The 17,542-nt window shown below is 53.3% G+C and overlaps 1 protein-coding gene across 3 annotated transcripts; it reads right to left on the reverse strand.

Annotated features, from left to right (window-relative positions):
• Positions 1–2,185: 2,185 nt before the first annotated feature.
• On the reverse strand, positions 2,186–16,744 carry SEPTIN3 (septin 3). Of its 3 annotated transcripts, none has more exons than XM_027786741.2 (10): positions 16,234–16,744; positions 9,142–9,333; positions 8,771–8,899; positions 7,992–8,073; positions 7,479–7,616; positions 7,001–7,118; positions 6,460–6,555; positions 4,278–4,374; positions 3,808–3,859; positions 2,186–2,735 (listed from the first exon to the last, which is right to left on the reverse strand). In XM_027786741.2, exons 1-10 carry the CDS (start codon positions 16,571–16,573, stop codon positions 2,600–2,602), a joined length of 1,380 nt encoding a protein of 459 aa, XP_027642542.2. In that variant the 5' UTR covers positions 16,574–16,744; the 3' UTR covers positions 2,186–2,599. The 3 variants fall into 3 exon arrangements, with proteins under 3 accessions (XP_027642542.2, XP_027642541.2, XP_005237454.1); XM_027786740.2 differs by having other exon boundaries at positions 4,278–4,377; XM_005237397.3 differs by lacking the exon at positions 16,234–16,744 and adding an exon at positions 14,585–14,971 and having other exon boundaries at positions 4,278–4,377.
• Between the last annotated feature and the right edge of the window lie 798 nt (positions 16,745–17,542).

Genomic DNA, 17,542 nt, shown 5'->3' on the forward strand with positions numbered 1-17,542 from the left:
GGGCCCACAAATTGTAGAAGTGACCATACCACAGTGCAGGGTAATGCAGCCCAGTGGCAAGAGAGTTCCTCTAAAGCAGTTGCATGGCCAGCAAGAGCTGTGTGAGAAAGCAAGTGCAGGGAACACCTCTGCACACCCTCACTAAAGACGATGGTGCATGACTTCAAGCTTCAGTGCAGTGAAGAAGAGGAGCCCTGTGGGAGTCTTTCCTATTGCACTGAGTTTAAAACATTGTGTAGAGGCTAGGCAGGAACAGCAACAGCAGAGTAGGCTGAGAAGATGCTTCTGGAAGCTGGTGATGCTGCAGACAGGTCTGCCTGGCTGGCTGGTGGAGACGAGCTGGGGGGAGGCTTTGACCCCACGTTGGGCTGTGTGGATGGCCAGTGTGGGTGGCAGGATGGGTAGCAGCGTAGCAGGATGGTTTCCACAAGGACCATGGTATGGCTGCTGGCACCTGGCACTTTTGTTCTCTGTGGGGCCGAGGAGGCCTGGTACTGGGAATGTGGGTGCAAGACTATATGCACACGCTGCATACAGACACACAGGGAGCTGTGAACATGGGTGGTGAAAGGACTGCAAAGGTCCGGTGTGGCCCTCACGTCCCAGCAGTGCTGAGAATAGCTGACTTGTGTGGACATGTGGGAACGAGAGTGAAGAGACCTTTGCTTTGCAGTGACAGCACCAGAGAAAGCCACAAGATGAACATATGCTCTTAGATGGTTTTGCTGAGGTTTGGAGCACCCTCTTCCCAGCCCTGCCCCCCCTACAGCTCCGTCAACCAACTTCAGGCTTGGCTTGAGTCCTTCTCTGGTGTTCCCTCACTGAGACCTCTTCCTTCCTCTGGCACCACCCTTTCCAACCCCTGTCCCAAACCCACCACACTTCCGCTTACTCACAACACTGCCACCCCCCAGATACGCTCATGCATTTTAAGTCCAATGGGAAATTCTCCTGGAGGTGACAACCCCTGCCAGCTATGTGACATGCTACGTGACAGACAGACACTACCAAACTCAGAACATCTGTGATTTTCTCCCCTCCTCCCTTCTGCCCAGCCAGCCCTGATGCTTTTCACCTGGCTGAGAGACATCCAGAAAAGAGCTGACACCAGCCAGACACAGCATACAGTCTTCAGTAAAGCTGTGCTGCTTCCTGCTCCTGGGTCTTTCCTCCCCATCCGCTCCAGGGGAAGATAAAATGACAGTTTCTCAACAGGACACAAAAGCATATTGATGAAGAGGTGTGAGAGCTTGGGAGAGGGAGGAAACAGCCTGAAGAGGAAGATTCAAGTACTTGGAGAATGAAGAAGAGACAAAGGGTTGAGAGCAGAGAAAGCGAGATAGGGAAAGAAAGGAAGGAAGCAAGCTATGGAGGGGCTAAAAGGGAATGAGGACAAAAGCACAGGAGAGGAGGACATGAAAGCTGGGAGGGCAGTAGGAGGGTGGAGGGAGCAGCACAAGCTGAGACTGCTGGAGTAGCAAATGCAGCCATTTCAGTGAGGAGGAGGTGTCTCTTGTGTTCCCACCATCACTGGAAACCCAGGGAGACACCCTGGCTCAGTGCTTCTTGATCCTGAAGGCCCTGTGCTGAGTGAGGCTGTCCCTGGGGGAGCTCCTGGCAAGGACTCCCCATGGTTCTGCTTTCCCTGTGCTCCTACAGCAGGGGGGCCATGTTGTGAGGGGGAGGTTTGTCCAGGACCTTCTCGGTGCTGGTGGAGAGAGACCACTACAGTGGGGGATGAGGTGGGATGACTCAAGGACAACTTGGTCTGATCTGCACAGGATCAAAAGCCTGTGACACAGGCATGGCTTTTGATCTTGGCGCTGGGCAGGGCAAATGCACCCTCTGCAGCAGGAACTTGTTCTTTTCATCTGGGTTTTGCTTCTTTTGGAAAATACAGCTATTTTCCTCAAGTACTTTGATGCTTCTCAAATACATGCTACAGCCCAAGAACTAATTCTGTCTCCTCCCACTGATCACTTCCTCTGAACCACAAAACATGTCAGCCTGTTACTTTTCTCATCTATCCACTTCCAAGTTACCATTTCCCCTTGGGAAGCCACAGCAAAAAATGGGGATAAAATGCTGGGCCACCATGCTCTCAGACCAGCCAGCTGCCTTCCCACCCCCTGAGGGCCCAAGAGAAATCTATTGCCATCGCTTGAAGACACTGCATGGACTGACTCCACCGTCTCTCCTTGCCATGTATCCAAGTAATGAAAACAAGACGACGGCACACCCCACACCTCCCACCTCTGAAGCCCACTTGCCCCCAGAAATCCTTCCCCCCCATCCCTGTTTCCCCTAAGCAAGACACACAGCTGAGACACAGAAACAAGAGAAAGGAAGATGACGGACAGTCCACTGTGCAAAAAAACAAACTGAGAATGAGGACACTCTGGGAAGGACGGGGGAGACGCCTTTGGTCCCTCTCTGGCACATAGGTAGGTGCACACGCACACACGCACACTCACATCCTCTCACGCACACGGAGGATGTGCCACATGCTTCAGAGACAGGCCCATGGTGGAGTCAAGGGTAGCAGGGGTGGGTTGTTTCATCCAGAGACACTGGGTGACAGTGGGGAGGGGGGGGTCATTCACAGGTTACTTTCATGGTTTTCCTCTGTCTCAACAGTCATGGGGGGCAGCCCTCCGTTGTCGTTCAGCCGCTTGGCCCTGTAGGTCTCATAGTGGATGTTGTGGGTCACTTCTTTTAGGTCCTGAAGGTGGGTCCTGCAGGGAGCAAAGTGGAGATGGCGTTGGAAAGAGGATATGATAACCAGTATCACCGCAGTCAGTATTGATCTCCTGATGATCATCTTATTCCCTGAGATAAATGGAAGATTTCTTCAGTCAGTCTGGCTAATGGGTGTACCCCTCCTTCTACATGGATGGCATGGGTGCCATCATACACAACGGAGAGCTGGAGCATCAGCATTGAAGAACACATACACAGGATGCAGAATATGGGCTGAAATCCCTGGCTGTGCTTGCCAGTGTCCTCCCCTTCTCACACCTGGGCCAGTGGGACAGCTACTGGCCATCCTGGTGTGTCAGAGCAGACAAGGGCTTAACTCATCTGAAGCAGTGGTGAGACAAGGAGGCAGCAGGAGTGTGTATCAGGTCCACTGCAGACCATAACCTGCAGAACAATGCTGTGAACATTGTCCCTAACCTCCAGAGAAAGCCTGTGGCTTGGATTGCTGTATACTTTGTGATGATCACTTGGTTAGGATGTTTTTACTGGAAGACTTAGGGAAAGCACATCTGCTGCAAAAGGTATTGCAAAACAGAAAGACAGTAGGGCAACGTCAAAGCATTGTACCTGGCCAAGTGTCTCAATACCACCATACCCACAGGTGGAATGAGCTACAGGGCTCTGGCTTTGAAGTGTGCTTTCCTTATTTTCTTACTTCTGGTGTTGTTTTAAAACCCGATTGTATTTATAGGATGTGGTAGTGGCCTCTTTCTCACTGACTTCCAACCCAGACCTGTTGTGAGCAACAAATAGTGGTTGTTGCACCCTAATGTCTTTAATGGGGTAGAAGCAGGGTGGTAGTACCCTGCTTTTCTCCAGGTGTCCAGCTCATACATGAAAACTAGCAACTACTTGACATAGTGGTCATGTCACTAAGAGAGGCACTAGCATATTTGCCCCTTAACTCAATCCAACCCTACCCCAATAAGTTTTCAGTGCCCGAAATGTATTTTATTTTCCTTTCTGTATGGGCTATTTCACTCTAAGAGGATCTCAGGAAGGCTCCCTGCTCATCAACAGCAAACTGATGCATGACTATGGCCTTACCTGATGACAAAATCTCGAAGTAGGGCAAATTCACAGTGAGTGAGGTTTTCCACTGAAAAGAAAGCAAGCAATTGTTACAGAGCAACAACAGCCTTTGTTGTTACAGAGCAGGGTAAAGCCATTGCCATGGGGCAGGTTCCAGGTGGGCAGAGCCTGAATACTTCAGAAAGGAGAAACAGTTGTCTGAATGCCACAGTGTCAGGCACTGAGGAGACATGCTGAGCAGTAACATGTGAATTTCCATTTGTTCGGAGTGGCTCCAGCTTCTACCATTTGGCAGTAGTGGTACCACATTGACCATGGCAGTCCCCTCCCAGCAGAGCTATTTCAGAATTCTCCTCTTGCTTGGTTTCAAAAAGTTTATTGCATAAGGGACAGGAAGGCAGCCATGGGACATGTTATCTGGACCCTTGTTTATTATGGGGGCCTGCAGAGATAATTTCAACTTCCAGATGCAAGGGGTTTTTTACCTTCAATGATTCCCCAAGGTGTTTTCCTGCCCAGGACTCTTTTGCCATTCACTTGGTACTCCTTGTCGCTGCCCACTACTGCGAAGGGCATGCTTTCCTGCTGGGGAAAGACATGTGGAGAGACCTATTGAACCCACTCCAGAGAGCAGCACCATCACTGTTCCCCATCCATCTTTCCTCCTCTCAGCTCATGAAACACAAGACCTTCTCCAAGGAAAGAGGTTTTCTAGAGCAACACTTCATTGGCTGTCCTCTTCCCCTGTCAGTGATATCCCTAGCATTTTGGGCCCTTGCTTTACAAGTGTCCTTGCACCCCTTTTCCTCCCCCCACACCAAGCTTAGTGGGTAGCTTGCTGCAGTGCCAAGGGCTCTGGAGTGGAGGGCAGAGCTTTTCTGCACCATCTTCAGCATTTCTGAAGAGGGGGATGACCAGAGAAGTAAGTACCTCAGCGTAACCAGGAGAAGGTCTGTCACCCCGGGGCTGCTCTATGGATAGTTTGCAGTGAGTATTTCTTAGCAAGTTTGTAGTTCTTCACCAGAAGAAGGAGACGACTCAAAATAATCCTCCCCAAAAAGACACATGAATGTTCAACAAGTTTAATAGCTGAAATGGTTGTACTGAGGAAGGCCAGAAATGTGGCAGGGATGCAGCTTTCCTGAGAAGTGGGACATTTGGTGAGGCTATTTGGGATCCAGATATCTCTAAGCACAGGGAGGAACCATCTGCTTCCAGAGCACAGGATGCAGGAGACCCTGCTATCTCTAAGGTTGTGCAGATGTTCATAGATTTACTCTGCTTTACAGATATCCCTGTGCCTGGGAAGGGACTGCAACTACCACAGAAATGGAAATTAAAAAGCAGTTTATTTCTTCTGTGTGAGGGCAATGATGCTGAAGTGCAGAACAAAATGTGGTGCCCTCCTCAAAACCAGTAACATTTTGGATACGAAGCAAACCCCATCTAGTCTTTTCCAGAATGGATGATGTATCACCAAATGGAAAATGATTAATTAAGATGAGGAAGGTGGGAATTTCTGTTGGGGCTGTGACAGCTGGGGAAGTTGAAAGGGCAAGTGTCAGGCTGCAGTGCAAGAATCCTGGAATTTCTTGAGGACTGCCACAGAGGCCAATCTATTTTCATTAGTGGCCTAGCCACAAAAATTATGAGTGGGATAATTTAATGCATTAGCATTGCAAGGCCAAGAGGTTTTGTCAGTGCAAATGCAGACTGGGTTATTATCTGGGAAGATGTAAGTCTGAGGCACAAAGAGCAGCTTTTAGGGAATAACATCAAGAATTTCTGCTATGACTTCAGAGCTCAGGAACAAGCAGCGACTGAAGGAGTGGAAGGACCTCATGTCCTAGTCAGTCACGAGATGACCACGAGCCACCAGTGTGATGCAATTGTTTAAATAATACATGTGGTTCACAGGCTTAGCAGTTCAGATCTCAGAAGAGATGGGGAAGCATGAGGTACCAGAACCAGTGCTAGAAAATCAAATCAGACTGGTGCAGTCACAGAAAAATACGACTAGGAGCATGGAGTACTGAGGAAAAGGAAGCGCATCCAAAGGAGCTTGTCTCCTTTAACTGACCAGAAGGTCAGCAAGGGATAATATTTTTCTCTATAAATGCCTTGGGTGGTGGAGGGGACCACTAGGTAGAACTGCTTGAGTCAGTGTTGGCACAAGAACACAGATATAATCCTGGGTACAACCTAGCCATGAACAGGCTAGAAATTAGGAGACAGTTGCTGACACTCTGAGGAGGGAAGAATGGGACAAGCATTCTTACAGGGGCTGGGGGAGCAACGAACTGGGCTGCTTTTCGGGTTGAGTTTGGTCAGCAGATAAGAGGGCTCATGGGGCAGTTATCTGGGACAGAGGCTGCACATCAGCCACACACCAGGCCCTTTGGTCCTTGACAGTGACCGAACAGAGCGTTCAGCAAGAGGAGGTGGAACACAGTCCTTCCTCACTCCAGCCTTCATAGCACCCTGTAGTAACAACAGAGACAAATTAAGCTGGGAAGGAGGAATGACCACCCCTTACATCCATTGCATCTTTCATTCAGGGACCGTGAAGCACTTAAAATCTTCTAGTGACAGATGTCTGTTTTACACACATTAAACATGACCAGTCCTCATCCCCCCCTTCCATTCCCACAATAAAATGTTTCCTACCCTGATTTTGTCATTCTCTGTTTTATCCTCCAAGTCCTCATCAAATTCTTTCTGAGGGTAAAACTCGATCCCATTTACTTCTAGCTCTTTGCGCACCTGGTGAGAGAGACATTTTGGAGCACAAAGCTACACAAACCTGAAAGGAAGGCAGGCAGGACAGCTGAGCAAACACATCTGGGACATCCTTCCAGCGGGCAGGGGCTGGAGGGATTGTCCACAGGGAAGTGTGCAGCAAAGTGAGGACACATGGCAGCAATGATGAGTCTTTCTTCCCCAACCCCAGTTACTTGTCTGGCTCTGCAGTTCCCGTGACAGAGTCTATCACGAGATGTCACAGGGTTACACAGGTTTCTTCCCCCTCTGAAAGATACCCTCAGAGCCATAAACAGGTACATCTTCAAGACTTACCCACCAACCTAGTGTTGGACTCCATGCATGCCCTGGAGACTGCACGGCAATCCCAGGAAGGAGGGAACCACTCATTTCTCCCATCTCCAAGCCGGGGCAGGGAAGGATCCCATGCAGGAGAGGAGATACTCACTCTTTGTTTGAATTCGGTCTTCTCCTCCAAGGTCATGGTGTCAGCCTTGGCAATAACTGGGATGATGTTCACTACCTTGCTGAGATGTTTCATGAACTCCAGGTCCAAAGGCCGCAGGCTGCAGCCCAAGAGGGAACAACATGGAAGGGGTCACTTTACCCTCCTTGCCTTTCATCCTAGTGACTCTCCCAGCATCAGGGCACCTATGAAACCTCCCTGGTATGAACCCTGCTTGCTGCCACCGTACTCTTGGCTCCTCCCCATCCATCCTGCCCTCTCCCAAAAAACACAGTAACGTTTCTCCTGCCCTTGTTGTTCTAGACCCTTTCAAGCTCTGCAGCACCCAAAGTTAAGCTAAACAGTGGTGAGCCCCCCAGGCAGGACTCCTGGGTCTGTGGCTGTGATGGAGCAGTGCAGGGTATATGTCTGGCACAGAAGTACCAAGGGCTTGACGAAGGATAAGGGATTGAGTACATACGAGTGGCCTGTGGGGGAGATGAAATAGAGGCAGCAGTGCACTCGCGTGTCTGGAATTCGTTTCTTCCTTGCAATATTCACCTCCTCTTTCAAAAATTTTTCATATTGCTCGTTGATGTATTTTTCAATAGGCTCCCAGCTGTTAAGGTGGGAGAGAGAGATGAATAGACAGGTACAAATCTCCTCGTGTTCCTGCCTACAGTGTTCCCAGCTCTGACAGCAGCAAAGCAACACAGGCACAAAAAATATCCACCACAAGCATCTCACCATCAGCAGGTAAGTTTAAGAGCTTCTGTAACTGGGCACAGAAATTGGCACTTGCTGTGTAAAGTGCGCACACCCCCAGGCATGCACACAGACCCATGGTGTTCACAGTTACACTTTCTTCTTACTGCCCCCCTGAAAGCAACAGGATCCCAGACACTTTCCAAACCAAGTAGGTGAGAGTTGCTCTATATAACATCTTAAGTCCAGCCCTTTCTGGGACACAAGGTCTTGACTGTATGAAACTCACCAGTTCTCATTGTTGATCTGATCCCCGAATCCTGGTGTGTCAATCACTGTCAGCTTCATTTTGACACCACCTTCTTCGATGACTGGGCAAGAAATTGCAAACAATCATACATCTCCCTGGGGACACGCTCTATCATGCAACATGTCTGTGCCAAGAGCACTGTGCCCTGATCCCCACCCAGCAAGCACGACCAGACCAGGCTGGGTCATGCCTCGACAGTTGTGACCCCCACTTCCATTTCTGACCCCAAATTTTGGTAACATCTGCACCAAAGCCACCTTACACCACTTTGCCACAGGAAAATGGATTTGTGCTCAGCCTGTGGCCCAGAGGTAGTACCTGTCTTGCACAACTTGTCCTCCCCTGAAACACAGAATCCTGAACCTGAAATGATGCTTATTACTCTGCACCACTGTAGAAGCTGTGCTGATGCTTTGCCACAAGGAGATGTGCTCAACTGGGCTTGGGATGGGACCCACCGATGCGATTTGTATAGATTATTAACCAATTGCAGGTGAGAATGACTTACAGCAAGGCTTAAAGAAATATCTGCATGTCTTTTTCTACCCCTCACTTTTGGCTGTGGCATCAGTGTTATTGCTGTTTAAGAAAACCCTTGGTTGGGTCTGAGGCCATCTAAAACTGGCACTTGTCCTTTAGGTTCCCATGGAGAAAGGGCTGCCTAATACCAAATAACTGTTTGCATAGACTACTGGGGTCTTCCGCAAGACAGTGCTGAAGCATCAGCACTGCCTCCACCCCAGCAGCCTAGCTCTTACCATGCCCAATGGCTTTGATCTCCACCGTCTTGGGGATCTTCTCCTCCCGGTTCCAGCCTGAAGATTTGCGGCTCACCTGGGATTTGAAGAGGGTGTTCACCAGTGTCGACTTTCCCAATCCGCTCTGACCTGAAGATTGCAAAGAGGAAGCTCATGACATCAGCCCGGCAATGCCAGCAGCCCAGGGGACAGAGGCTGGCTGGCAGCTGAAGGGGCTGCAGGTGTCTCCTTGACTTGTGCAAGTGCTCCTTTCCCCTAGAGCAAGCGCTGTCTGCTCCCTCATGCCCTCCCTGCAGGGCTCCCTCTCCTACCTGACCTCACAGGACAGTCCCTGGCCATGGTTCCCAGTACCTCAGGTGGTCCCTGCCTACCTACAACCATGATGTTGAAGTCGAAACCTGTCTTCATGGTTTTCTTGCGCATCTGCTCAATGATGGTGTCAATACCGATGTAGCCCAGCAAGTTGGCATTAATGCCCATGGGTTTCATTGGTACAACTGGTTTTTGTCGTGGCTCTGGGACCAGCTCAGACATGGCTGCTTCGTTCTTGCTTTCCACTGGCCCTGCATGGGGAGAAAGATTGAAAAATCATCACTGAGGTGTAACGACAACCTCCCTGCTGACCTGCCACAGGGGTTGAGGGCAACTTTGAGCATCCATTTCAGGGGCTGCTGGGGATGGCTGAATGGCAAGATTTCAGCAATAAGGCTCTTCGTGGAGGAACATCTACCTGAGTTTCCAGCACACTCTTCTGTGTATCACTCCAGATGAGGAGGTGGAGAAGTGGGTTTCTCTGAGCATGCAACATATTGGTGGCTACCTCCAAACAGTAGGGGCAGACCCAGTGAAGCTGTCTGGGCTCCTAATAGGGTGTCCAAAGCTCTGTGCATGTCTCCTCATTTTTGCCTCCCACTTCTGGCCAGGATCACCAGTGTTTTGCCTCTCCAAGTTTAGCATGAAATTTGCAATGGATCAGACTTTCCAAAATTATCATGTGTCAGGTCCCAGCGTTGAAATAGTTTGGGATTTATCATCAGGCCTTACCAGCCTGGCCATCGCCAGGGCTGGCGGCATTACTGACCATGCTGTGCATGCTGAGTTCCTCAGAGGAAGGCAGTGTTGAAGTGCAAAGCATGGCCACAACCTCTGCGCTTGCCTCCTGCTCATAGATCGATGGTTTTTGCTATATTCAAGAAACTAATCATCATGATCAATAAAGTAATCATCTGCACCTTTCCCTCCTTGCCTCCCCCTCCTCACTTCTTCCATGTAAACCAAACGGACCTTTTTGGCCTCCCTAACCCTTTTTCAGGTGATGCCATGCACTGCTTGGGGCGGGCCTCATCCATCTATCTCTGTCTCTTGTCTCATTAGCGAGCAGCTCTCACCCGCTGGGAGGAAGCCAGAGGTTGGCAGAGGACAGGGCACAGAAGAAAAACTGTAATTGGTGGGGAAGGGAAGCATGAGGGATGAATCTAGAAAGGAAGATGAAGGGGATGGGAATCAAACACCTTTCATATACAAGCCAGCTGCAAACTAGAGCCTCTGCCACTCTAATTACTTGACTCTCCCATGCTTTGTCTCATTAGATGGCTATTTTTCCAGGATAGGGACAGCGTGTGTTTTTGCTTGGTAAGCACTCCACTTGTTTTGGATGCCACTTCAGTTCAAGTATCTCACACTAAATTATCTGTTTGCATCATTTTGGTGGAGTTTTTTGCTCCTCAGCAGAACCCACTGGCTGTGGAGGAGGACGTGAGCAGCCAGGCAGGTGACTGCCATTTGGTGGGTGACACATGCCTCTTGGAGAGGAAGGCGACTCAGAGGTCACTGGGCTGCAGACACTGATAGCACCAGCCCAGGGTCCCTGTGACAGCTCAGCCAGGCCAGGCAGAGACCAGGGTTGGGGAGAGGTGAGAGAGATTTTGTTGAAGGACAGGGTTAGGCTGCAACAGGCTGCATGGCTGGCTGGTGAACCTGCTTAGCATTCCCACACCAAGGCTCCTGTGCAGACACAAGGGCTGCTCTACACAGCAAAGATTTTACATTTTATAGTAGCTTTAATATCCCACTGTCGTCTGCTGAGGGCAGACCTTGCACAAGGGTCACCCTTGGCAGGGAGAAGGATGCCTTTACCCAGCTCCTCTTACACTGCTTGGGAAGTCTTTGATGTTAAACTGGGAGAAGGGATCTTCCCTCCATAATGAAAGGATGGTAGCACAGCCACCTGTGAATAGCACTGTGGGTAATGTCTGAAGGTTCTTGTACTATCTCTGTTCTACCTTGTCCACAGGGGAGAAGTCTGCTGGAGGATGCCCCCCCCCTTCTGCTTTTCCCTACCAAGCAAGGACACTCTTGGGGTATCATCATCCTTTCCTGAAACAGCGAGCAGCCCCCGGGGGGGACCAGAGCACAAGATGGACTGTTGGCTTGAGCCAGGCTGGCAATTCAGAACACCTCATGCTGCCGGGCATCTGCTGGAGGAGGCAGACTGCTGAGCCGAGTGCTTCTCAGCTGCAATCCACTCTTACACCCGTCACAGCTAGTCTGTGCCTTTCCTGCTGACAAAGCAACCCTTGGGGCTCCTGTTGTCTTTTTCCAGCTTTCTCTAAGCTGCTGCCAGCCAGGAAAGCCCATCTCTGGCACAGCATGAAGGGCCAAGACAGCCAGCTCTCCTGCACCCTGCCCTTCACTTATCCTCCCCAGGCTGCCCCACACCACCTGTACCACAGTCACATGCCATACCCCTCATCCTGCTGCAGCATCCTCCAGTGTGCACCCCATACAGCCCTGCTAGGGTCTCACCTGCCCCAAAGAGAGGGAGAAGAGAAAGTGAGACAGGGAATGATGAGGGGATGTGGGCCAGGGTGATGTGGCCCCAGTGAGGCACTTTGGGCCTCAGAACTGGGGGCAAATAAACCGTGGAGGTGGGCAGGGAACAGGGCAAGTTGGAAAGAAGCCCAGCTGAGCAGCTGCAAGGGATGGGTGCAGGACCTGGGCCATGTGGGCTGCAAATCCTTTGCTGCCCAGGCAATAGCTTGTCCTCAGGAAGTCTGTTGCCCTCTCCCTTATTGCTTAAACTCCTTGTTCTTACACAAGGAGGAGAAAGGAGGAAGTTGCCAGCAGCCAACCTCAAGGCTCACTACAAGGTTCATAACTCATCCCTCAATCTCACTGAGGGACACTTTGCTCAGAGCCAGCAGGTGTTACTAACTCTGCTGTGGACATCACAATACATGGCCATCCCTGGCTGGAGCAGGTATTTCAAAGTCAGGTTCCTGGACACCTATAAAAAGCCCTGAGACCAGGAGAAAATATCTCCAGAAGTCTCCTTAAATATTTCCTGGATTTCTTATCAGTGAGGTCAGCCTGAGCATTTTGATTTTGGACATCCAAGGTCTCGGGGTAGACAGCCTTCCTTTCTCCTCTTGGTCGTTTGCCTTCCTTTTTGTGTGGGACACCTTCCCATGCAGCCTCAGGCAGGGAAGACCCCATTTTGCAAAGAGGGACCTAAGGGCTCAGCTTTCTGCACACAATTTTCCACCTCTTGACTCCCCCAGAGGAATCCAAGAAGCCAACTGAGGAACAGCCTTCTGGGGTGTGCAAAACCAGGGCCAGAGCTATGAGAGGCACCTTGAGACATGAAACACGTCTACCTGCTCTCCTGGGAATGGCTGTTTTACGTGCAGTAATGCTAATGCTGCTAGGAAGCCTCATTAGTGCTCTGACTGACGGGTCAAGGGGTAGCATAATGCATCCTAGGCACATCCCATAGCCCCTCCAGCTGTCTCCTGTAATGAATACGTGATAGGACACTATGGTTGGTACAGCTGGTAATGAATAGAGGGTTAGTCGGGGCTAACCACTTACATCCACTGTTTGCATTGCCACCCTTTTCCACCTGCTGCTTTGTTCTGTGCGCTGACTGAAGCTCATTTAAGGGGGTGGCTGCTGGTGATACCTCTGCTGCCCGGTTCCAGTGCGAGGTGGCCCAGGCTGGGCTGCCAGGGGATAACCTCTGGCTCACAGGAGATAGTCCACTCAGATCCAGAGCAGGGAGAGGCACAGCATCGGAGGCTGGGGCAGGCAGGGCCAGAAAGGCAATCAGTGCCCGGAGAGGCCCTAGCGGTCTCAGCTACCTCCTGCTCCTGACACCCACTGATCCACCCTAAAATCTCTCCCTGGAAGGCCAGCGTATACGGCCAGCAGCAGACACCACTTCTGCAGTGCACCCTTCATGTCTGCCTGCCTCTGACATTTGCAGCATCTAGATGGGGACAGAGGTGGCCCTGCAGATCCCTTAGGGGCTCAGGTAGTGGGGACTAACATCTACTCTGTCCCAATAACCCAGATACAGTCACATCCCCTCCCCCTGCCTTCCCATCCTTTGTCTGAGTGGCAAGAGGGAGGGAGGGCTGCAAACAGTGGCTCACCACAACGCAGCTTCCAACAAGGAAAGGCTATTTAACCCCCACCTAACACATGGATGGTCTGTCTGTGTCTCTCCTCCTGTGTGGCATAAGGCTCTCCCCCTCTGGCTAGAGGCAGCGATCCATGCATGTGTCTCACCCCAGCCCCTTCCATGCTCGTGGCTCCAGACCCACGCTCCCGCTCCCTGCAGACATGGAACAGGAAGGAGGGATGGGTTCAGAGCCTGAAGGCAGCTGTCAGGAGTGGGCCCTTGGTGAAAAATGCCAGGTCCTTAGGAAGGAAAGCAAGCAGCTGCTCCACTAGCACAGCCTGCCTGGGGCTTGCAGGCATTAGGATCTGCTCTTGATTCAGAACTGCAGAGGTGCTGGACTGAGCATCTCTCCACTGGAAAAATCCTTTTCCCCCCTCAGTTTCTCTGATGACCCCAGGGTATTTCTCCCAGCTGTACAAGGCAAAGGCTGAGCCACACCAGATGCACCGCCTGACCTCAGGATGCAGAATGGAGCCATTCTTCTTACCCGATCTTTTTGCCTGGCCTGAGGATCATCAGGCATTTTGAGTGAGGTAAGGAAACTCATCCCAGCCCTTTGGGCAGCCACAGCCTTCCCGGCAGCAACCTTCCTTCCCCTCAGCGCTTTGCAGAGGACTTGGGCAGCAGCCCGGCACTGCCAGGGTCACAGTGGAATCTAGGGCAGCATGTGCCGAAGCCTCTCTGGGGATGCAGGACCTGGAGGTGAAGGGACTGGGCACATCCCCAGCCCAGCCGTCACAGGGTAGGATGCTCACCTCAGCCCTGTCTGTATCCTTGGTGCCGCTCCCTGGCCATGCAGCCCTTACCCCATATCCTACAGTTGTATCACAAGGCGAAAGGGTGCTGAGCACCCCTAGATCAGGGTACCCATGCCACCACAGCTGCCTGTCCCCCCTGCCTGCCTGCCCGCGTGCCTGCCTGTGCCGAGGCTCCCTGTCCAGCTGCCCGCCAGCTCCTGCGCAGATGCCCAAGGAGCAGCACAGGACATCCCTGCCGCCCCTGCAGCGACTGCCTGTCACTGGCAAGGGACAAGCCAGTCGCCGAGCAGCTTGTGGGCTTTCCCCAGCCCTGGACCAGCTGGGATTATCTCTTTCTTTCAGAGCAGCCCCTGGCGCCAGCTGCTCCCCATCAGCACGGCAGCTAGCCCCGGTTGTTCTCCTTCATGCCAGACTGCTGGCACCAAAAGGAAAAGAAAGAGGAAAGACAAAGCCAAGACCGATTTCCCCTGCTGACCTTCAGGCTTATTCCTCCCCCGTGGCCAGAGCTGGGGTCATGGCAGAGGATGCCTGCACAAAAAAAACAGCGGTGTCCCTCCGGCATCGCCCAGCCCTGCCAAGCCCAGAGCATCCTACCTTTGAACATGAAGCTTCCTTTGTCTCCAAATCCTCTCCCAAGGGGGTGGGTCTCCCCCCACTTTTCTAGCCTGATGCTGATGCAGCACGGTGGGCTACGAGGCTCCGCTTTTACCTCTCTCTTTCTTCCCGGTGTCCTCTTCTCCCCCCCTCTCCTTCCCCTCCTTCTCCAGTGGCTATTTCAGTGGAGCGGGGATGCTGGTGCTGCTCCTGCTGCCATCGTCATGTGACCTGAATATTAAACATCGCCGCAAAATCTCCCCCCGCGCACCTCCCCCGGCTTCATCCCAGGCCCCCGGATCCATCCCAAGCCCCTGCCAGCCTCCCCACCCTGGGGGGGAGCATGGCTGCAGGGATGGAGGGGCTGCCACCGATGGCCCCCCCCCCCGTGTCCCGGAGGGGCCCGCCTTGCACACCCACAACACAGAGGCCTTTTCTTGCCCCTTTCCCTTCCAGTTCCCCAGCGTTTTGGCATCTCTGTTTGATTAAGGAGGGGGATATTTAACCCTTCGCAGCTTCGCTTTGGCAGGACTGAGAAAGGACAGTCTTTTCCCCTAGGTATTTATTGGGTTCAGGGGACTGCAAGACCTCCTCCTGCTTTCCTGGAGGGAGGGAATTGGGAGTGTTTTGGCTCATCAAAAGCAATTTGCCCTTCAGCTCCAACTGCGGAGGCGTGAGAAACCTTTTCTCCTCCGGCACCGTGATTCCTGGCTGCCGGCCGCACTGCAGAGGCAGAGTGAGCGCTGTCCCCTCTGTGTGTGTGTTCACAAGTGTGTGCCTGCACGTGCATGCGTGTGCATGCGTGTGGGGAGCAGGGAGAGGTGCCTGCTGTGGGCCATGCGGAGTATGCAGGTTGCATCCCCGTGTGCCCCGGCAGGCATATGTGCCTGGCGGTGCCCCCCTGCATGTGCCCAAGACTGGAGAGCCGTGTGGGTGCCTCTGGCTGCTGGCACCTTTGGAGGGTGCTGCCCCTTCCTTCCTCCTTCTCCTACATTTACGAGCCCTGGCCCTGTCAGGCACCGCCGTGCCCCCGCCATGCCATGCTGGAGCATGAACATCTGGGACTGCTCTGACCCTCTGCTTGGTGGGACGATGGGAACATCCTTTCAGGGCCATCCCCATGTGTCCCTCCACCATGTGGCAGCCCCCTGGGTGGGGGATGGTCTGTGGGATGCCTGGCAGAGTCAGCAAGGGTTTTGGATGCCTCTTTTTGCAGCACCCCGGGGCAAAAAGGAAACTGCACCCACTGTGGGTTATGGGAGCATTTAGAAATCGCTGTTGGCAGTTACAGTTACGCAGGTTAGGCTGAGCAGTCAACAGGCTGGCTGCGTCCAGACAGACGGACAGACAGATGGGCACCCCAGCACCCGCAACATCTCCTGACATGGTGCCCGCAGCCGCCCATTTCCCTGATGGGTGCCAGGGCCCCCACTGCAAGGGCACACCTCCCACCTCCCTTTGCCCACCCACACTCCCGGTGAGGGCAAGGGGGAAATGGCTTCCCGGGGAGGAAGCCCCCATCCTCCCACACATCACCCCACCGCTCCTGAAGGGCCCTGCCCCATGCCAAGCCCCGTGGCACCACACAGGGACCCCTTATGCCTCCCTCCCTCCCCCCTGCCCAGCCCGTCCTGGCAGCAGAGACCCACCGGAACGTGGTGGGGAGCAGGGAACCCCCATCTTCGCCGCTGGGGCAGCCTCAGTCCCACCGGCGCTGCCACGTCGCTGCAGTCCCTCAGTGGCTGGCGGCCGGGGGCGAGGGGGGACAGGGGTGACAGGCCCCGGGCCCCTCAGCCGCTCCCAGGGGGGCCCCCCACCGCCCTCGCCCACCCGGCGCAGGGAGATTAAGAGGCAGCTCCGCTTCGTGGGGGCAGCAGGGGCTCTGAGGGGGCCAACCCGCTGCAGCGGGGGGGCCGGGATGCGGCTGGGGCCAGTGGTGCCACCGGGGGTGGGCAGGCGGCTGCGGCGAGGGGCAACGTCCTCCTCCATGGTGGGTGGCAGCGGGCTGGAAGCAGAGGTGTGAGGGTGGGGGGCAGGCGGTGCCGGGCTGGGCTGGATGGTCCAGGCCTTCCCCACTGCCAGGGCCCACAGCGTCTCGGGGCACAGTGCTCCCCAGAGACGCTGTTCTCCCAGGCAGAGCCCCCACCAGTGGCCCTGGCAGGCTGGCCAGCCCACCCCTGGCTGGGACAATGGGGCACTTGTGGCCTGCCCAGCACGCTCCCACGCCTGGCGCCGCGGCTGCTCCTGCCCCCTGCCCTGGTCCCTTCCTGGCCTCTGCCACCGGCAGCCCCATGCCAGGGGCAGCCCCACACCGTGGGCAGCCCCACACCACCGGCAGCCCCGTGGCGCGGCCCCCTGCCCTGCTCCCATGGTGGGAAGTGGAAGAGTGGTGCAGACCCACCAGATCAGGGCTGTGCTGCCTGCTCCTGAGGACAATGGGTGCGATTTAAAACAAAAATTTAAATCTCTGAATTTCTGAAATGTTTTCCCTTCCTCTCTTCTCTTTTCCCCCTCAAATGGCAGATTCCAGTTCAGTGATTTATGCCCAGCTGAGGAAGTTCAGTGTTTGCTTGTTGGGTGTTTGTCTAGGTTGATGCTTCTTTCCCTTATTCTGATTTTCTTTTGCTTCCTCATTTTTCTGATTGTTCCTTAATTTTGCCAGCTTTGGGGCATTTTCGGGGTCAAGGGGGCATGTATAACAGGGAATCAGCTTGCCGCTCTGCACCTTCCTCACTATAAAAGAGACTTTGAAGGGCGATGCAAGGAGGAAAGGGGAAATGTGGTTTTGTGGGGCAGCATGGTTTGGTGGGCAAACGGGAGCAAAAAGAAGGAAAGCCGGGCACCCACAACACCCACAGCATGGCAGGGGCAATGCTTGTCTACCTTCAGGCGGCCAGGACTGAGGGGTGAAGGGGGAACCACTGTCTCGTGACCCACAGCCAGCCACTGGGGTGGTGG

Source organism: Falco peregrinus, chromosome 6 (genome assembly GCF_023634155.1).
Source record: "Falco peregrinus isolate bFalPer1 chromosome 6, bFalPer1.pri, whole genome shotgun sequence".
Classification (NCBI taxonomy): domain Eukaryota; kingdom Metazoa; phylum Chordata; class Aves; order Falconiformes; family Falconidae; genus Falco; species Falco peregrinus.